The sequence below is a fragment of the Astatotilapia calliptera genome, chromosome 12 (assembly GCF_900246225.1).
Source record: "Astatotilapia calliptera chromosome 12, fAstCal1.2, whole genome shotgun sequence".
Classification (NCBI taxonomy): domain Eukaryota; kingdom Metazoa; phylum Chordata; class Actinopteri; order Cichliformes; family Cichlidae; genus Astatotilapia; species Astatotilapia calliptera.
Genome location: NC_039313.1, coordinates 30,252,294 through 30,274,749, shown reverse-complemented (window position 1 = coordinate 30,274,749; position 22,456 = coordinate 30,252,294). Strand labels below are relative to the sequence as shown.

Below are 22,456 nucleotides of genomic sequence, written 5' to 3'. Positions count from 1 at the left end.
TCTCTCCGAGCTCGTCACAGTGTCTCCCGTTGCTCTGTATTTATAAAGAACCCCGGTGAGCAGAAAGGCACAAGCGTGCCTCGTCTCTAGAGAGGCAGAGCGCGTTTCAGCGACTTGGAGACGTCTTTGGATGAAAGAGCTGGGTAGCCGCTGCTGAAGCCGAGAAGCAGGAGTGCAGGAGTTTTAGCCCAAGTTCACCGCAGCAGGTCGTTGTGCCGGCGACCTTAACTCAGGGGTGAGTTCTTGTTTTACTTCACTGTCCTCCCTTTATTTTTTCTTCTGTCTCCGTGGAAAATGGGGCTGTGCATTCCGCTGGTGGACGAAGAGCTTAAGAATAAATGGAGCGCTCTTAAACTAATGTGCAAACCAGTTTTATTTCAATATTATTTGTCATGCACAGCAGTAGATTTGGCAGCCCTTTGCTGCTGTTTTTTTAATTTTATTTTATTTTTATTTCTGGGAGCAAAAGTGTCACCAGAACTTGTTGCTGAGAAAAATAAACACTATATCCGCGGTCTATGTGAACATTTTACGATTTTCTGTCGAATGTATTCAGTGAGAGGAGCAGTGCAAAATAAAATTATTCTAGTTTTGAATTTATTTACCCATAGATTTTTCAAAAAGTAATAAAGGGCATTTTTAAGCTAGATGTTGCTCTATATTTAATTGATGTCATTTGGTCGTCTTTCCCAGTTAATCTTTGTTTCCCGAGCATTGGCAAGTGTTTTTCTTAGCAACACGCAGTTTCGCTTTGGATTTGACAACAGAAATCAGACATTCTTGCTTTCACAGCTAGGGGGTATTGGAAAAATGTGTAATTTGGTTCTCGGTTTTTTTTTCTATTTGTTAATTTTATTTATTAATTAATATTTTACCTTAGTATAGGTATTTTTAATAAACTTCTCATTTGTTCGTTTTGTTGCTTCTGCAAGCAGAGTGGGGACAGTTCCCGAAATAAATCTCACCTGTGTGTTTGTTTGGCGCCTTGCCGGATAATCTCTTAATCCGCTAAAACAATGCTGTTCGGTCCATATTATCACCCTAACATTATGTATTATGTGCAGCCTCGATGTTCCCTTTAACAACATGGCACTGAGGTATAAGGGGCCGACCTGTTAAAATAATGCTGCCTGGTACCCAGTTCATTCATTTTCTTAGTGGCAACTTTTATGAGCAACATGTGAGCACAACATAAACATTTGTAAAGTTTTTAATACTGTCACTGGGTCCTTGAGAGGAGACGACCTCCGATCCCTCTTTTCTCCCATTGGTTCACGCCATATTGAAAACTTTGGTGTAAAAATGAGTTATAAGTGGGCAGTTTATCACTTCAAACGGTAAATTATTAGAAATGAGTTATTAAAAATGAAAACATACATGCAAACTTTGCAGAAACAAACTCAACCAGGAGTTACCAAAAACATTAAGAATTAAGGAATACCTAACAAGTACTTAATAACTCTGGACTATTACAGTAGATCGTGATTTGAGTCAGATATAGGCTATGTACGTACACATTTGTCAACGAATACGGGCAAGCTATAAGCCACATTGCATACAGCTTAGTAAACAGTTGTTTGCCCACTCTAGATAATAGCATTGTAACCTAGTTAACATTTAGACGACTATGACCACTATGTTGCCTAACAGATAATCGTTCTACCCAAACCAAACAGAGCGGCAATCTCAAAAAAGATTTTAATCCTCATATTCAGAGCACATTTCCATCACTTTCCACGTCTGTTATTGGCAATTTCCTATCTTCGTGGGGTGCAGCTACAAAGGAGGACTCCAGCACCTCAGGAGAGCTAAGCTAATATTTATGGATTAGTGGCAGTTTTTCCCAAGGCTATGAACTGAAGCCATGACCCCGCCCCCCGGAATGTGTGATTTCACTTGTACGGGAGTGGTTGTTTGATGAACTGATTCAACTAAAAGGTTTACATGCCTTTAGTAAATATTGGGAAACGTGCATATTGTCATGAGAGCTTTGGAGAAGTTGATTTTCTGTCAAGTGGATTTCTGAAAAGTAGGCAAGAGTTCAAAAAACCCTCTCTAGATTTTTTTTAAAGATTTTTTTTTTACCTTTTTTTTTTTTTGGAATAACCAAAACTGGAATGTGAAGACCGTCAGCGTTCAGAGGGGCGCTGACCTTGGTGCTGAATTATTTCTGCTATGCAGCAGCATGCCTGCCCTTCTTTACTGTCTGCGTAGCGGGCGCACTGAGCAGCTTTACTTGAGTGCCTACTGTACATTTGCAGGCGCCATCACCCACGCGACCAGATGTAACGATCTCAAAGAACAAATGTAGTGGCGTTGAATTAAAGAGGTAAACGCATTATTGTAGCGTCGTGAAGACTGACACGTTTTTTTTAATCATCTGTAAAGTTCATTGGAAGTGCAGAGGCTTAAGCATGTGGTGAAAGACAATGCACTCCAGACTGGTGTGTGTGTGTGTGTGTGTGTGTGTGTGTGTGTGTGTGTGTGTGTGTGTGTGTGTGTGTGTGTGTGTGTGTGTGTGTTAATTACTGAAACCTCAAACAAAAGTGAAACCTTAGCTATTACCTTACCTGTGTTTCTAATGGTAAGAGCAGCAATCCTACCATATATAAGTACGCCAATCCTGTGCTTAAGCATGCAAAGTATATGTAAATGATTCATTATATCAAGTACCCCCAGGAAATCATAGAGATCAGAGAAAATATTATTAGATCACTGTCACTGGTGCATCAACTCAATGATGTATTAAGAAAAAGAAATAAGTCCAAATTGTACCAGGTTCTTGATCAAATGCAGCAGGAAATTTTTCCACTAGAGAAATCAAATATTGACATTCCAAAGTGCAATTAATCTTTCAGTTTTTATATACTCAATATTTGCTTTTTTAAACATTACAGAACATGGCCATGTGATAAGTAGGATAATATGCTTTTCATGTTTATGACAATATTTTGCATCTGTAGCTCAGCAGGACTTAATGATCTGTGTAACATTACCTTGTGAAAGCACTCTGCTTTAATGACTCATATACCCCTCTCTGACTGATGTTAAATTAACACACTGTAAACAAATCATGCTGTCAATGTAATTTCATTCAAAACTAATAGAACTTTTATTTCCCTCCTCCTCTTTCTACTTCTGTTGCTTTCCAGAAATCTTCCTGAGGACACACTTATACACACACAGACAAGCACACACAATTACACACAACAATACACAGGCACCATGCAGGAGTCGGAGCCTACAGTGTGCCAGCTCCAGCCCAACATCATCTCAGTGCGCCTTTTTAAGAGGAAGGTTGGCGGTCTGGGCTTCCTGGTGAAGCAAAGAGTTTCCAAGCCACCTGTCATTGTGTCAGACCTCATCCGTGGTGGAGCAGCTGAGGAGTGTGGCCTGGTGCAAGTGGGCGACATTGTTCTGGCAGTCAACAACAAGCCCCTGGTGGACCTGTCATATGAACGGGCCCTGGAGACACTGAAGAATGTGATGCCTGAGAGCCATGCCGTGCTGATTCTCCGTGGGCCTGAGGGCTTCACCACACACCTGGAGACCACGCTTTCTGGAGATGGGCGCCAGCGTACAGTGAGGGTCACACGCCCTGTGTTACCATCATCAAAGTCCTACGAGCAGTGGTCCCCTCTCAACGCATTGAGCCCTGGGCAACAGCAGCAGGTCAACAAGGATAACCAGCTAAGAGCCATTGAGAACCTCTCCTCTCCATCCATCACCCAGTCCCTCCTACAGAGGGGAGGCATGCAAGGCCAGGACCCCCTGCTGATGAGGGATGGGGGCCGTGGAGCTCTCCTGTGCAACGGGCTGGAGGAAAACAATGAACTGCTCAAGGAGATTGAACCAGTGCTGCGCCTCATCAAAAACAGCAAAAAGGAGATCAATGGAGAAGGCCAGAGGAATGCTGGGAGAAGAGATGCCGAGATTCAAGTGGCCTGGTAATTTGTGATGTGATACAACCTTATTGATCCCTTAGTTAAAGTGTCTTTGTCCACCATCCTCTTCACAGTGAGGGTTGCCGTCAGAGACCAGATAGAATTAGACTCAGGATGCAGTTCAAGGACTCTTAAAGATGGTGGCTATTGGCTGACACAAGAACTTGCACCTGGTCTTGTGATTGAAAGTATCCCTGTTCACTCTGCCACCCCGAAGATTCTGAACTACCTGACGCATCTGTGTTAATTAGCTGTAATAGACAGTCTCTCATTCAACTAATATGACTCAGCTTACAGTGCCAAGTAATTATCGTCTGCCTGCTGGTCTCTAGCAAGCCTCACTTAAAATAAAATTGCTCACAACATTTCTCAGGACCAATTCAGTTGGTATTCTTCTACTGCTGAACCAGCTGCTTTATGTAGGCTTACAAATACATCCTTTAAACAGTTTGGCAGTTTGTCAAACTTTTGCTTTTTTATAGATGTAAAGCTACTTTTCTTTTTACTTTTTACTTTTTTTTCTTTTTGCTTGCTGTATGCATTGAGGCTGTTTCACCAGGATTAAAATACACAGCATGTGAGCATTTCCCAGTAGGCAAGTGCTTTATCAGTAATGGATGCGACTTCCTACATTAATCATGGATAATTAATTAGTTAATTAGTTTTCTGTAACATAAAGCTTTACAGAAAAAAAAATGTATTGTCTATCAGTTTGTAAGTGAGCTGCGCTTCTTACGAACAGCCCCTCTTGGATATAGAGTTCAGGTCCTGCGGTATTTATGCATAACAGTAGTTTTGAAAAAGTGCAAAACTGATAACAATTCTGTTTATTTTACACATTAGACTTTTATTTTATGATTTATTGAGGAAGACTTGGATTTCTTGCAGTTTGTTTAAGTTTTCCCTCTAGATGAGTTTTTCACAAGGCTTCTAAGTCAGGGATAATATAACATCCTCGATTCAGTCTACATGCTCTGCACAGTGTACTGTTATCGGCGTCTCAGTTATCTACCATTGTACTCCCACGACCAATTGAAATCAAATTGAGGCTGCAGTCTCCTTGAATCAATATCTCATTCTTGACCAATCCATGTGCATCCTCCTCTCTTTCATAAATACCCTTTGAGTGATTCATTGCCTTCTTGAGAAACACGTGCTCTGAAAAGACAGAACACAACAAAAGGAAAAACCTCAATGCAAAAACACCAAAGTGTATGGTTAAACAACCGTACCTAATGCTGCCACCTGTGCTCCCACAAATAGGGATTTAAATACATTTGATTGTGCATGCTGAGATTTGTTCAGCACTGGTAAGAGTCAGTTAACTTAATTCTATTTTGCTGTCGGAAAATTATTTCTAAAGAGATGCTGAGGAGAGAAAGGTTAGAGTGATGAATAATACTAATATATTTTTTAATACTAAATAATAAATTTTTTTTAATCTCTGGTCATTTTTTCATTGCAAATTATACCTATTTGCACAGAAAATAAACTCACATTATAGCCAGTGTTGCTTGTTTTCAGAGGAGAAGCAATTACAGTTTCACAATTAAGCATGAGGTTGAGTCAGAGCTAATGACAAATGACACATGCAACTTCTCTCATTGTTTCTGCATGTTTGAACTCCACCTCCGATTTGTGGGGATGAATATGATCTCGCAAATTGCGGCAATAAAGAGATACAGTGTGACAGGGGGTGTGAAAGGGAGAAAGGATGCCTGTGAGAATTTACAATTAGCATGCACGCATGCTTATGGGGGTGGGGAGGGGGAGTGTGAAAGAAAGTAGGAGGCACAATGTGCGTGGGCGCTTTCGATTGGAGGAACGCAAACTTGAAATCACACAAAGACGACTTTGGTCTCATATGGTTTGCAAGAGCGGCAGCTCAGGGATATCCCTTCCCCCCTTTCTCATTCAATCTCTTAGGATTAGATAGTTACAGCTCACAGAGAGCTCTCACTGTTCATATGTTTTTTTTTCTTTTATCTCTGATGAATAACAGCCGTTCATACTGTAGGGCTATTTACTGAAAGAAAAACAGATCTGCGGTCAGTCACCTTGATTCACCATCTGTTTATGCATCTCTGTGTCTGATTTTCGATTCAGGAAAACACTTAAATCTGTATTTTCTTACTATTACACACACAAACAGTTTAGGCTGTAGAATTGAACTAGTAATAAACACATGAATTTCTAAACAAAGACCACATAGGCAAGAGATGCTAAACGGATGTTTTTTCACTACCACTTATTTGCATGAACTTGCAAAGTATTTTCGGTTCAATTTAACAACTTAAAAGTAGCAGAAACACTTTTGAAATGAACTTAAAATCTGTGTTTTCAGTGTAAAAGTTTAGTCACATAAATGTGTCTGACTGAAGCGGTGAGCTATGCCTGTCTTTGTGCACCCACTATGTTCTGAACAGAGAAATTCCTTCGTGGGTGTGCAGAGCTTTTAAAAATTGTACAGGGTTTCCTTATTTAACAGTATTTTAGAGTGTCTACAGATCCTCTTTTTTTTGTTCGTTCTTTGCAAAACGGAATGCTTGTTTGATGTGTATGTGTATGCATGTCTTGGATGAGGTTTTAAATTAAAATGAAAGATTAGTTTGCACCAGATGCGAGTTTATACACCTGACAGAAAATTGTATCTGACTTCTAGGGACCTTGGCGTGGGAAATGGCACATCCCCACAGCTGGTGCCAGATAATGACAGAATGCTGGAAAACATGCCGGTGGTGCTTAACAATGCTGACACTGACAAGGTAAAGTGAAACAAATTCCCAGCCCTTGAAATGATTTAGAGTGAAAGAAAGCAGGTGTAAGCATAAGTTTTTCATCTATACTTTGATAGATCAAGAATTTGGAAAATAAACCTTTTTGTGTTCCCTGTGTGTTCGAGTCTTCCTGTGCAGGCTTGGTTAGTTCAGCTGTGTAATGCATGTAAATCTGTGACTGCCTTTATGGTTCTGTGCCCTTAAAACAATCATCCACAGTGTTCTATGGTCCCATGCATTCACAAACTGAGCATGCACATCCATGTTCTTTTTACATTGTGCAAAGCCTTTGCTTAAGATCCTATCACCTAGACATTAGATCCAACCATCAGCAAGATTGTGCAGCATTAAACCCAGATTATGCCTTCTACACAGAAGGATCTGGCCACAGGTCTAAATGTCAGCGATAGGGATAGTAATCTGCACATGGTTATCCCACTTCAAGGCCCCATCAATGAGACAGGATGGCCTAATGAATGCGTGCAGCTGCTGATCTGTCTCGCACCATCAAATGTGACCCCTCTTAAATTGATCCATCCTCTCAGACCTCCACAAGAGAGAGTGTTAATGTGGATGCTTGAGAGAATATATGTATGAGAGGGTTAGAAAGTGGGAGGGAGGGGAGATATGGATGGTGCTTGATAACAGAGTAGAAATGTTTAATGGAGTAAGAAGCCATATGTCTTTCATTGTCGTGTGTAGTTGCTAAAGTTGAGGAAGCCTATTTGCCTGTGAGAATGTGTGTTTGGGAACTGGAATCAATGTGTGTCCAGTATATGTGCACTTACTCATGCAGCAGGAACCTCCCCTGCAGGCGTTTTGCTAGACACTCATACTAACTTTGATGGCTCCCTGCTTAGTACTTAATGTGACAGACTCAAGTACAACAATAAGTTCATTATAAACACAAAAGTTAAATAGTTTCAGAAAATGGAGATGATTTTTTCCCCTTTTTGACTACAAAGATTTTAAGCGACACATTGATGCCCTGCAAATTAGTTTTCTCACTTTGGTGAAGGATTTTCCATGTGTCTCTCACTTAAGCTTCTGCATAATTTAATGTGTAATAAGCTGACTGAAAAGGCAAGGTGGTGGGATGTTCTCTCATATTCAACCGTCTAGTGATTTATGGAGTCACCAACTCTGATACTCCACTGAAAACAGAAAATATGCCTCTGTGCTTCCTTTTTTTGCACATTATGGCTTAATCATCACTGAAGAAGGCATCAGTTGTCAAATCAGAAATGTATTTGTCTTCAAAATCTAAAATATAGAACATATCTCTTCTCTCAAACTCTCAATTTCATTCATTTCTCTATTCATATCTACCTCTGTCCTGTGCGCTTCATCTTGATTTCCCATCAGAGGGTTTTGTTTGGGTGGGTGGGGAACTTTACTGCATAACCACATTTACCAGAAAATGATTATGCCCCATTATGAAATCATTTTCATCTAATTAGCTTCAATTATCTTAATTTCTAGCACCATGGATCCTCCCTTCTGACATAACCACACCTTATTCTTGATATTGAGGGCTCAGGATTTAAAATAAGAGATAAGTCTGTGTGTAATATCTTGGGGAGGACTGGGTCATTTAAACAGATAAAGCATGATACATGCACCAGCAAATGCTTTTTTGACATTAGGCACTGGAACATATTATTTATGCAGTTTTGCCATTCAAAATACTTGTGGTGCCAACAATATTATCAGTTGAAGACTGTAATAGCAGCTGTTGCTAGCAGATTTTATCAATAAACTGCAGACTTTGGATGGAAATCCAGTTTTCTTTATTTTTTTGTTTTATTCTTCTTTATTTTGTTTTGCTGCTTATCAACCTCAAGTCTAACAAAGACTTAGGCAGACCTTCACTGGATTAAAACAAAACGAGATTAAGCCTTTCTTTTATTCCCTCCGATGAGAAATGTTTATGTCTTATCAGACTTAGAGTGCTGATTTATTCATGAAAGTGGCCCGTTTCACATGTTCCCACACCAAACTGGGCAAAAATGCACTTTCATGATGTGGTTTGAGATTCTCACTCCAAACTATGTTTAAATTAACAGATAGCAAAACTTGCAACCAGATTATGGGAAGAGCAAAAGGAAACACCATCCCTTAAGTGTCTTAAGACCACTGGCTATGGTGTGATTATGTTTTAGGTTGTGTTATCTTTGCATTTGTAAACAGTGACCATCTTTGTACAGTACATTGGGTCATAACAAGGATGACAATGGGCTAGTCTTAGGCAATCACTTTTTCCCCTTACCTAACTTGAGCTGTTACAATCAAATAAACAAACAAACGCATAAAATAATTCATTTTACCTGGAAGTTAAACATGTAGGGAGAATTATTCTAAAAGGATCTTGATGGCAGAAAAAACCCACATCTATACTGTATTTAGCGATTGTTCAAAGAAACGCGGTTCTCTGAAACTTGCAGATAGCGATAAAAAATAAAAATAAAATGAAATAAATGTAAATGCCAAAGCTATCTTCCAGCCCGTGAGCAACAAGCCTTACATTCAAATGATACACAACTTTTATTTCTTTTTTAAGTCAGAAAGGCTTAATTTTTCCACATCTGAAATACTTTGCCTGTTTGATGTGCATTCTCCTTATGGTACAATGATCTTTCATCTTATCCACAACCTCACGTCATATCTGAGGTGCTCGGCGGGGGTTATTGTTGTTCGAGCATTAAACACACTACTTGTGCGTGTAAAATCAGATTCTATTCACTCCTTCCTACAGTTTGAGAGGACATCAAATGACAGTGAGACCCCACAAGTGTGACACTGTCGGTATTCATTGCTCCAGCAAGCATGCAAGCAAGTATTTCAAAAGCTGCACCACTGTTTGACTAACAAAGCTGTGGAAGATGATGAAAGAGCTTCCAAGGTGTGCAATTGATTACTCTGATCTTTGGCAATCATTTGCTGCCTTCTCCAGGAGCTCTTACAGTTGGCTTTGGGGTTAAATTGCAGCCATTCATCAGTCAATAGCTACAGTACTGGAAAACCATGTGAGCCTAGAGTTAGCTTGCCATCAACCTGCTGTTAAATGCTGATTGCCTTTATTCTGGAGAGAAATGGAGAAAGGAAAGAATGCAGATGGTTTCTGTGCATAGGCCTGAGTGAGAGAGACATAAGCACAATCACAAATCAATATTCCTTGAGAACAAAGGGCTGAGGTTCACTGAGGCAGCCAGTTTAAATGCTTTCAGATATTTCACATAGTATTCTTACGTCAAACTCTCATGTCCAACTTTATGCACTCAAATCCATTTCCTGGCAGTGGGAGGTCTGCGTCACTTTTCAACTTACTTCGGTATGACTCCCAGTTATAAACAATCTATCCAGTTTCCACCAAAAGTATTACCAAGGCCAGAACATATTAGACAGTTAAAGTACAAGGGTCTGAAGAAATGAGTCATGTGTGAATGTCTCTGTGTTTTTTACAGCCTCCAGCTGAGGGCAGGACCTCACCCAGTAAGTCACTGCAGAATGGCAGCCCTTCCAAATGCCCCCGCTTTATAAAGATTAAGAACTGGGAGACTGGCACCATCTACAGTGACACACTCCACCACAGCTCCAGCAAGGTAAGACAATTAAAACTCACCTGAAGAAAAGATCCTTAGGATCACAGAGATCAAGGAGCCTGCTATAGCATCTGTGTTTGTCACAGAAAACCATCCTAGCAAGGGTGAGAAAGATTTGGATTATTCAATTAAGTAGTATGCTGTTTCTTCACATTCTAAATCCCTTTACTGAATAAGAAAGATTAGAACTACTGGCAAAAAGAAACACCTGTATGATGCAATCTTAATGCAATGCAATATTGTGTTTATATTCTTTATTTTATTTTATTTTTTTAGTGTTGAAACCTGCAAGTAGTAATGCATATAGTACAATTTTTCTAAATCACATCTTCCCATAATCTTCAGCCTGTTGTACTTTTAGACAAATAAACTATATTCGCTTTACGGCTGACATCTCTTAAGCAAAAGAACAAAAGCAAACTCCTAAAAGCTGAAACATGAAAAAGTGTTTGGCTTTTATGCTTGAAAAATGTTTTGAGACTATGTGCAATCAAATGGAGTTCTGTCTCACAAAACAAACTGCTTAATTCTCCCGAAACAACCACAGAGTTTAATAAAGAGTGTATTCATTATTGAATTGAATCACAATGTACTGGGGGTTTTCATTGTCACGAAATATGGTGAATACTGATAACAAGTTTAAAAAGAGAGTGTGTGACAAGATTCTGTAAACACAAAGGTTAATACAAGATTTAATAATTTTATCAGCTATAACAAGAAATATAGTTGTGATTTTGCATTTGTTGACATATCACAAAAGGGGGAAACAGATTGGTTTTCCACAGCTTTTATACTGTAAGCTGACTAACAAAGTTGACAGATGTCTGTGACTTAAATGGTAATCTTGAAGGCACTGATGAACATAAAGTACAGTGTCTTGGTTGACTGAATATGCATTTAGCCTGCAGACTTACCAACACATAATCTGCAAGTCAAGTAGATTGGAAAACAATAGCACAGCATGGCGTCTGCCTTTTCGCTGCTTCTCGCTAACCATTCATACATTAGTAGAATCCTGTCTGAACTGTTGGTGATTCAGCTCATTAGAATTAAGCAGGAAATCAGGGGGGTTAGGTAAATCTAGGTGAAGCTTATTAAACAATTAATTCTTCAGACCGAAAAACAACATATCACTGGCACAGCCTACCGTATTGGGACAGCTCACATGGTCAGATAGTGACTCACGTAGTCATGACTCGATGACTCAGCATTTTCAGAAGAGAGTGCTGGGAAATTAAATACGTAATGTTTAGTGGATATTTTTGTCCAAAATGCTGATACATTCATGAATCAGTAACATGAGTGGCTCAAGAAAACCAATTCATTCATCCCTTTATCAACCATCTGCAGCTGCTTTAATAAACATTACTAATGAAAGGCATTAAGTGATACATTAGGATTCATAAAATCAGTAGATGTACCTTTAATACTCATCGTGAGATGTGAATATTGAACAGAAAATGATGATTTCTGCTTTGAGCTAATGCCTAACCTCAGCATGATAACTGACTCGGAAAGCCATTGTTGAAGCGAGTTTAATGCAGTGTATCATACAGCACTGATTAAATGGCATGATCACAAAGTGTGTCAGTAGTTTTCCAGGTGTGATCATTTCACATAACATTTTCACAGGTGTGATGTGATCAGTAGGCTAACTTGAAGGCAAAAATGCGGCAAATCCAATGGTGCAACAGAGAGTTCACCCTCAGCCACAACAAGTTTTAAAAATTCAAGGAATAAAATAAAAAAGAAAAGAAACTTGTAAAGTAAAAGAAACTTGGCAAACAGGTGGATCTTAGGCCTCTGAAGGTTCTTATCTATATCATATATTCTGATGTTGTCAAGTTGCCTAGAAACCCTATAGCAACGGGCTAAGATTAACCATTTCTATTCACCTGTAACATATCAGAAAAAGTTTTTTTATTTGACAACAATAGCATCACATTCAGAGCCACAAAACTTGAATTATGCATGATATATTATGACACCATCACTTTTCCCAGCAAAACCCCACAACTGGACTACAAAACATCTGTATAGTAGAACAGAGCTTGAGCATCACAGGTGAACCACAATAATTGACAAAAATTATATAATAATGTATTACATTTAAAAAGCTACTATAAATGCTATAAGATCGAAACTGGAGATTATTTTTGTGGTTTTGAGAATTTGTTATCAAGAAATGCTGATTATTGGTTGAAAACAAAGAAACAAGACAAAAGTCTGCACTATTAATGGCTAATCTTTTCTTGCTCCATCAATCTGCTCTGATTCCCTCTCTACATAGACTCTGGAGCTCTGTGATAACATTGCACTCTTCTTTTCGTCTCCCAAATAAGAAATAATTAATCATTTTTGAGAAGTAATAAATTCAGAAATTCTCTTAATTGTTCAAGGACAAAAGCTGTGCACATATTCAATATAATATTTATCAAAACTCATAATGAGGCACTAATTCTCTCATTATAAAAATGTTAATTGGGTCCATCAATAATGGAGTGTTTGGAAAACTGCAGCAATAAAACCTGTGTTTAATTTTGGTGATCACATGACTACTAGTAATTTCAAATCAGTAATTATCTTTCCTGTAGTATAAAAATTAACACTGGAATTGACCTTTGAACAGATCATCTTTTCTTACTTCTCACTCATTGCAATTTGGTGTCTTTGGTTTGCATTCAAAAATATTAACGCCGAATTGGGCAAGTGAACCATGGCTGTGAACTTGATTTAATGAAATCTTTAAATACAATTAATCATCAAGTTTTCAAAGATTAAAATTCCATCTTATGTAAATGAATGAATAAAATATTTTCTTACAAATTGAAAAAAAATAATAACAAAACTTCACAAATAGTTAATGATAAATTTGGAGTTCCTCAAGGTTCAAGTTAGGGTTCTCTGTTGTTTAGCTTTTATGTTCATGATGATAAACTGACATTTGTCCATCTACTTCCCACACATGTGCTGATGACACGGTTAACATGTCATTAAAAAGTGCCCCTTTCGACATTTTATCTTCTTTTTGTTTTCAGTTTTTTTAGGTTTGTTGTTGTTGTTTTTTACATGGCAGTTTTCAGTACAGTTTTCAAATGATTGTTTCATTTATTAAGTGTCACAAAATCCTGAAATCAGAAACGAGGCAAACACGTTTTAAAATAATGCACATGGGTAGATTTCTGTGACTACACGAAGTCAGTAAAAATATGTGGTTATTTTTCTCCAGACAGTTTATCAGTTTATCAGACAAATTCAATCTAACTGTAGGAGGGAGAAGACAATATTTAAACAACTAGGTGTCATAACAGATCCACTGCTTACATTTAAAGCACAAGTTTTCAAAAATGTGAATGGAGTCCATTTTAAACATATTAGGAGTGATTTAACTACAAAGGGCTCAGAGGTGTACATGAGTGTTATGGTTTTTCTGTCAGATGAAGTATTGTCTTACTAGCTGGACAAGTAGGACCACATTACAGTCAGTAAATACTATTTAGGATGATTCTGCAAAGATCAAAAATGAAATTCAAATCATAACAGTAAAACTGAAACAAAAATGCTTTTTATTAAAATAGGAACAACATGATTAAACTGACTGCTGTTTTACTGGTGTGTTTGCTTCCAGTGAACCATGTTTTCATTTGTCAATGTAAGGGATTTGAGCCTCCATGGAGGCTTATTCAAGTCAGTCTGAAGCCATTGTGCATCTTTTATAACTATTGCTTTCCCTTACATTTCCATCAGAACATTGTTTACTAAGTAGCTGAATATTGCATCACAATAAAACATCTAAGCACAAGAGCTCAAATTCATGTTGGGCTTTCCTAATGTCTAATGATTTCCTAACTGTGACTGTCATGTTTCGAGGGAGCAGTGAACTCAAAAAGACTGTGGAAGCTGCACCAGATGTATATAAAGCATGCAGACCAAACTGACCACAGTATCAGCATTTCAATGCATGCTTCATTCCAGATACAGAATTTGAAACGCTCATGGTGTATCAAACACAGTTGGATAGCACCACCAAAATGAATGCACCCTGACGAAGAAGAAGCACTCCATTCTTGAGCGACATGCTTCCCGCATTTTTGCATCTTTGTGGAGAATGATTCATACAGCAACAGGATAATAAGCCCAAACACACATAAAAAGCTTTGTTAGAGTACAAAGGACAATGAAGACCTGGAAGTGGTGACTATCATGTACTTTACCATTTATAGGGGTATTTAAAGACTGAGAGAAAGCCTGTACCAGATTCAGTGCATCATGTCTTTACTGAGGTTCTATGATGGTTTCCCTTGTTTTCTGCCAGTGTACTTACTGATAAATATAGCTTTATACCATTTCAAATAACAATGTCAGTGTATTTGCAAAAAATCACTTTCTTATCCACTCTGTATGACATCTGCATGATTTCATGGGGATGTGAAAGATTGGCATACTTAATGCCATAAGACTTGAGATTCATGAGTATCTTTCAGTGATTCAATGTGTCACAAAGCTGATATTGTTATTAATGAAAAACTGTGCTGCAAACCTAATGCAACACATTATCTTTACTGGTGTTCTTGGACTTTAGGACCTAAAACAGTGAGGTGGTAGGGTGGCTCTAATTGGTATATAAGATAACCTCTAAATAGTTTGAGGATAATACCTCAGAAAGCCTCAGCTATGCAAAGACTATGTAAAAAGTATTTCTTGCTATCCATTTTCCTAAACTGCTCGGTCCACCTATTTTGTTTTCTATTTTGTCATGCAGCTAAAGTTTCCTCCTCTAGTTAGTAAGCCAGTCTACCAAACACAAGGTGAGCTGTGCTGTTTAAGTATTCACCCTTCAAAACACTGCAGCCATTTGTAAACAGCAACCGGCAGCCTAATTACTTTGGTGACTTATCGAACAGGCTGTCACATGCATCCCAATGAATGGTCTGTAATAGCATTTTCAGATTTATTGTATATCACAGACTCTGCTGTATTCGTGGATGATCCGTCTTTTTCGAAAAGGACAGCTGGCTGGCATGAATGCCTAAAGCAGGATGAGGAGCGGACGTGCTGGAGCACAAGTGATTCCTTTGTTTTATTTTTAACATTCTGTGTTTTAATCATCAGTTTTCTTATTCTCCTCTTACCTTCCACATCCATCATCGTACTTTAACCACCACCTTTTTTGTTTTTTAGTCTTATTTCTGTTGTCTTTTTGTTTTGTTAATTATCTTTTCTTCAACTTCCTTATAATTATACGTACTTTGCTTTTTTTATAGCTCTTCCTGAGTTTCTCTCTCAACTCCTTTTCACATTTTCCCTTTTCTTGATTTACTGTGATGTTGTTTGTGCAGTTCAACAGAATTTTTTTTCCTTTTTCTGCTCTTGCTGAGTGACGTCTTAGGTTAGTTGGAAGGGTCAAAGTTTTTGGGGGGGCACACTGTTGGTGCATGTCTGAGTGTTTGGACAGTGTAAGTGGGTGGCTCAGTGTAACAAGCCAATTTTAGCACTGCAAGGGTCACTGTCAAATTTCCTCTTCAACTGCACGCCTGTGCTATCATTTCTGTCGTGAGCTTTTGCTCACTCATTCGTTTTCTCTCTAAGCTGGTGACGGCAAACCAAAGTGACAGCTGACTTCAACTTTAATCACATTAAAGTTACCAAACAAGGTTGCTATGAGCAATTTTCTCCTTGCATCTGCCTGTTTCACTGTCTTTCGTTCTTTTTTTTTAATCTTTCCTCCTTATTCTGTCTTCCTGTCTCAGCTTAGTGGAACGATACCAATCTATGACTCACCGACTTACTCATTCATTAACATGCGTGCCAGCCATGTGTGAGTGATATTGTGAAAGAAATGTAACAGTTACAATCTTTCTATGCATTAAGTGTCCAGGAATTGTGAAGAAATTATCTTCATTTGAATCAAGTAGAATATGATCATAACCATGATATAACAAATACCTGGTGAGTGGATGTAATTTACCAAAGCCATGTTGCTTTGTATATTAAAAGGTTAGGAGTAGGTCTTAATAATAATTAAAACAATAACTACAATCTAATGGCAATTATTGGTAAGAAAGGTTTGAGGTAAATGTGCCTGTCAACAGAATTAGCATGTTTTATGGTGTTACTGTCTTGAGTTCTTATAACTGAAATTACGACTGTTTTACACAAAGCCAAAGTTAAAAGACCAAGAAAAGAATTTTAAATGTGCATGCAAAATTACAGTCCTTTAGTTCTGTTTCATATCAAGTAACACAAAATTCTGCCTTTTAATGATGTTCTTAGTTTGTATACAAACACAAAACAAAGATCGATGCTGAACATGTTTTGCGAGTGAGCGGAATGTTTCGAGGAGAGTGAAAGATAAGAAGTAAAAGAAAATAACCACCTGGTTATGCACACAATCAAGATGATTTAAGCCATTAAAAGCTAGGTTCTTGTTTATCAGTTTTGGAAAGTAAGATATATTGATATACAAAACCATAAAATGAAGCCAGTTGTTATTCTCTCCACACTCGTGCTTTGTATGTTGACAAATTAAAGGAGGTTAAATTAAAAATAATAATACATTCATCCAAATCCCTCTCTAATCTGTGCATGTTACTTTTCTTTTCAGATGCCAATCTGTTCCGAAAATGTGTGCCTTGGCTCTGTGGTGATGCCCAACCAGCACATCCGCAAACCAGATGAAGTCCGAACTAAAGAAGAGCTTCTTCCACTGGCCACCGATTTCATAGACCAGTACTATACCTCTATCAAAAGGCAAGCAAACTGTGTGATACCTAGACAGAGTTTAAGTCTCAGAGCATGTACCAACGCAAACAAAATTCTGTGAAACAGGAGAAATAATAGCAATTTCTTATGATGTTGTGCTCTTTAGGTTATTTGTGTCTTTTTATTCTTATAGTACTATATAGTGTATTCTTTATTCTAGTCAAAACAATATGCAGAACAGAGTAATTCCATACAGGACTGACTGAAACCTAGACAGAGACACATCATTAGGCCAAAAGAAGATATGTACCTGATCTTTTATTTTATGATACCCTGTCCTGTCAACAGGTATGGATCTAAAGCCCATGTGGACAGGCTGGAGGAGGTGACCAAGGAGATAGAAGCTTCAGGAACTTATCAACTCAAAGATACTGAACTGATTTATGGAGCCAAGCATGCCTGGAGAAATGCTGCCAGATGTGTGGGAAGGATTCAGTGGTCCAAACTACAGGTAATTTCAGAATGCCTGAAATCCATGAATGCTGTTGTCTAAGATTTGTGCTGTTAATGTTTTTTTCTGACAGCTTGTCAATTAATGTAGACAGTTATATAGATGGATACATCTCTGCCAACATTTAGATGTTTTCCTATTATGCACTCATAATACTTCAGAGTTCTTGTTTTTATATTTGCTTTTCAGGTTTTTGATGCCAGAGACTGCACAACAGCCCATGGAATGTACAACTACATTTGTAACCACATTAAGTACGCCACCAACAAAGGGAATCTGAGGTAAACACATACATATAGTGCAAAGTGCTCAGCTCTTTTCTCAAGCCTTCTTTTCCTTTATTGTCTTTTCTTTGATTTGGTACTGCTCGCCATGTATTCCTTCCACTGCACTTGTTCCTCTCTCCATGTGTTGCCCCCATCACGCCACTCTTTCTCTGACTACCCTAACTTGACCCACTGTCCCATCTGTCAGCATTCTCTCTTAACGCTGTATCTGACACTATCTGCAGCCTGTCTATCTATTTGTCAGCATCTCAGCACCAATCATTGCCCTGTTGGTAAAGTGCCAGACCTTACTAACAAGCAGTCATTTGTCAGACCTGCAAAGCCTCACTCACTTTCTGCCAAGTCCTAATCACATGTGACACCTCACATTTACTTCTTGGATGATGGATAGCTTCTGACTCATTACTACACTTAGCCTGGCCTAGGGAAGTCAACTCAGATATGCATGCTGAAAAGAGCCATTATAATATCCAATCCACAGCTCTCTGGATGGCTGGCTTTAATATAAATGGCCACAGATTCAGAAATAGGAATATAATTATCACATGGTGAATTGAAAAAAATAACTTGGTTCTAAATAACTCCAAAAAAATTATCATATAATAGTATCTTATTTTATTTTTATAAAAAATACTGTGCTCTTGTATGATACTCTTGGTCTACATACTGATAATATTATATAAAAAGTAGCACTGTACAAGGTAACAAGGTTTAAAAAGGTTGCAAATAAACAAAACATTTCATGTTTCTGAATATCTACCATTTTTCTAAAAACTCTATATAGTCATAAACTATTTATTAATCCTTTCAATATTAGAAGAGGAAGAGAGCTCACACATTTTAATTACTGGCCTTAAACCTGTCAATTATTCATTAGTAAGGAACTTATCAGCTGTTTAGAAATACTTATTAATAACTGTAATAACTCCTTTACATAATAGTGATAACTTTATAAAGAAAAAGATCATTTTAAAATGTATCATTACTTATGAAATGCAGATGTCAAATGGATCTGTGCCAAAATTACTTAACACAGGAAAACATTGTCATATACTGTAAAATTAGCACATGTATGTTAAGTTTTCTTATACAACTCTTGGCTTTATTTAGTTCTACACTTTATATAATTAAAGTAATTGGAAATTAAAAATGCAGACTTTATATTACTGATTATTATTTAATGATTGCATCCTTTGATTAGACCAAGACTGGAACAAAGGTGTACAGATGGTAAAATCAATAAATAAATCAGGTTTCTGTCCTGGACAAGACCCCAGTTGTACGGCAAAAAAGCAATAGAAATCATTATCCAAGTCAACAAAACAAACAAGGTGGAAGACTGAGGTGACAGAGGAAGCAAAATCTCAAGAATGCAGAATTTACTCCTGATTATATAATTTATATCACCTCTTTTTCAACAATAAAGCAACTCCTGTTAAAAGAAATCAGGTAGGCAGCTAAACTTGAAAAATGAACAAGTAAAACATTGGGGTCACTGGGAGATAATAATATTTTGTTTCTATATGTTACTTTAACAATACAGCTGACACCTTACAAGGCTGTACAAGGCTTAATGTTGTACAGATGATGATTATTAACACAACTGGCACAGATTGACACCAGCTGCTTAGTATTCTCCCCCCACACGACTTACAACCAGCTTAGTAGTATTAACACTTTGACCCAGTCACAGTATTAAACGGTAACAGTATCATGTGGAGCAGGCCAAAGGTAGCTAAGCTTTGGCACTTCTCTGAGTCTTTTGAGATGTTGAAATTCATTTCCTTCAAGTTGATTACTGACACAGTGCTAACCATCTGTTAGGAATGTTGAAAATGTTGAGAAATTTCCAAATATTAATATATTTGGAACTTTTTCCCCTTGACTTCAATATGGACAGAACCATTGAATAATAAAAAAAAATGTTGTGCCTATATTGTATATTAATAACATGTTTTTATTAGCTTTTTCTGTTTGTTTTTTGCAGGTCAGCTATCACCATATTTCCTCAGAGGACAGATGGCAAACATGATTTTCGAGTGTGGAACAGTCAGCTGATTCGCTATGCTGGCTACAAACAGCCTGATGGACGGATCCTGGGAGATCCTGCTAATGTTGAATTCACAGAGGTACACATGAGGAGTTGTGCTATTAAATGAGTAAAGTAATGTTTTTTTTCTTTTATTATCCTATTTGTTCGAAACTTACATGTAGTGTTTGGTCATTAGATTTGCATGCAGCTTGGATGGAAAGCTCCAAAGGGTCGTTTTGATGTTCTGCCCCTTCTGCTGCAAGCCAATGGGAATGACCCTGAGCTGTTTGAGATCCCTGAAGACCTCATTCTTGAGGTGCCAATCACACATCCAAAGTGAGTTATGTCTTTCATCTTGAAAATGCAAAAAAAGAAAAGAAAAGAAAGAAAAAGAAAGAAAGAAAAAACATACAGAATCTAGCAAAAATAAGAAGAGAGGGGGCTGCATTAAAAGATCCACCCACTCAACATCTTTTAACAATACTTCTAAAACAATAGGGTGCTTTTAAGCCAAGAACTATGATTGGGTTATCGTCAGTTTCCAACTGTGCTGATTATTCCAAGAAAACACTGCTGCCTGTGCTTTATCTGTTGCTATGCCAGCTTTTGTGGTAACCATGGGGCTTGTTAGTGAAATTTTAACTTTCCTCCTGTTTTTTATTCTTATGTGTTCTATTACTTTTAAGAAAACTTTTTCAACAATAGCCACTGTACACATGCCATAAAAGCCATTGATATTTAAAGTGTTAAGCTGCTGCAGTCCTATAATATGTGCAATCACAGTGAAGAATTAGATATTACATCTACAGAAGTTTTCACACCTTCAAAAAGCTATACAACAGGTTATCAGTGCATCACTGCAAGCTACCAAGAATATTTCAGAATCCCTTGATGTACAATTCTCACTGTTAGACTCCCCTAAAATTGGCATCTCTTGCTCCATACCCTGCATCAGCTGGCCTTGAGCCTGGCAGCAGCTTGGCACAGGCCAGGACCACCAACGGTGTCTCATCATTACACAAGATTAGACCCAGCTCTGGAAATAATGCACTGAGAGCAGTGTTATCAATCCCCTTAGAGATTGCAGGGAGTGAGTGGTGGGAGGTAGATAGAGGTCCAGCTTGCTCTGTCCAGCACTGACAGTAGATTTCTTTGTGTTAATGCTTGTTTTGGCTGTCGTCCCTTTTTAAATTATGTGTCTCAGGAGTAATTACTCGCGCTCTTGAGGATTTTAGAGACCATTCACATCACTAATGAAGCAATGGATAATATCCTAAATTCAGTAGGGATTATAATGAGTAGAATTATGTGAAATAGCAGCCCTTAGCTATCATGTCCCTGTTTGCTCAGGTATGAGTGGTTTAAAGATCTGGGTCTGAAGTGGTACGGCCTCCCGGCGGTTTCCAACATGCTGCTGGAAATTGGCGGTCTGGAGTTCACGGGCTGCCCCTTCAGTGGCTGGTACATGGGCACAGAGATTGGTGTGAGAGACTTCTGTGACAGCTCACGCTACAACATTCTGGAGGTACAGTGTTGTGCCAAAATATAGTCATGTTCCATTGGAAGAAGAGAAAAGAATTTCAGGCACAGATTGACTGAAGCCATGTGCAGAGAAGAAAGCATGTATTGTGTCACTAAATGAGCCTGTCAGAATGCAGTTCTTCTTCCTCCATGTTTTGTTGCAAATCCTTTAATATAAAAGAAAACTGTGGTACTTTATACTTTAATATGTTTACCAATATATTTTTCTATAGATGGGCAAATTTAATTGTAACCTATTTTGTAATATTTAACAATCAGATCTTCAAATTATTTTAGGGCATGCAGTATAAATATATATGTGACATAGCATATAATTAGGGAGACCAGAGTGTTTGCTATTTTTGCATGTATCACATTATTCTGACAAGTGAAGAAAATTTCAGTCAGAGTCGTCCAATTATGAAGAGCACTTCAGGGCACATGGGTGCCAGCTTTGGATTTGTCTGTGCTTGCAGTGATGACGAGGGCCATTTGCTTCAGTACAGCATGACCACAGCACAGCAACTCTACACAGAAATGAAATGCTAAAGTTTATGTCACTAAAATTTTCAGTCTCAGGTATGTCAGGCATTTTTTTTTCTGTATTATATAGGAGGTGGCAAACAAAATGGCCTTAGACACCAGAAAGACATCCTCCCTTTGGAAAGATCAGGCACTCGTGGAGATCAATATTGCTGTCCTTCACAGCTACCAGGTATTGAAATCTGTGATTTGAAGTAAGTAGATTTTTAACTTCTTAAAGTTTTTAGACAGCTCCTTGGAACAACAGTGCCTACAGTTATCTTGGACTCAAAGTGGCTACTGCTGAGCAAATTCTGTGGTGAAGTGTGTTAAGCCATGTTTATAACAATTTGTTGGTGTCAAAATGACTAGATATTTGTGATCAAATTATAGCTTGATACTCCACTGGTTTATTACAAGATGTGCAGCTGTTTGTTTGTTAATAGCACTTGACCATTGTAAGCATTCAGCGTATCCATTTTAATGCACTCATGAATAATAATAAAACACTTATTTGGTTGTGACATAATTCATATCCATCCATCTATGCTACCTATT

At 38.0% G+C, this 22,456-nt stretch overlaps 1 protein-coding gene across 1 annotated transcript in view; it reads left to right on the top strand.

Annotated features, from left to right (window-relative positions):
- nos1 (nitric oxide synthase 1 (neuronal)) overlaps positions 1-22,456 on the top strand; it is a 40,248-nt gene continuing 17,792 nt past the window's right edge. The window contains exons 1-11 of the mRNA XM_026187591.1: positions 1-235; positions 3,153-3,947; positions 6,607-6,709; positions 10,186-10,323; positions 16,928-17,073; positions 17,374-17,536; positions 17,726-17,817; positions 19,811-19,952; positions 20,052-20,191; positions 21,206-21,380; positions 21,990-22,091. Of these exons, the coding sequence (XP_026043376.1) occupies positions 3,226-3,947; positions 6,607-6,709; positions 10,186-10,323; positions 16,928-17,073; positions 17,374-17,536; positions 17,726-17,817; positions 19,811-19,952; positions 20,052-20,191; positions 21,206-21,380; positions 21,990-22,091 (1,923 nt within the window). The 5' untranslated portion in view covers positions 1-235; positions 3,153-3,225. The remainder of the gene's footprint in view (positions 236-3,152; positions 3,948-6,606; positions 6,710-10,185; positions 10,324-16,927; positions 17,074-17,373; positions 17,537-17,725; positions 17,818-19,810; positions 19,953-20,051; positions 20,192-21,205; positions 21,381-21,989; positions 22,092-22,456) is intronic.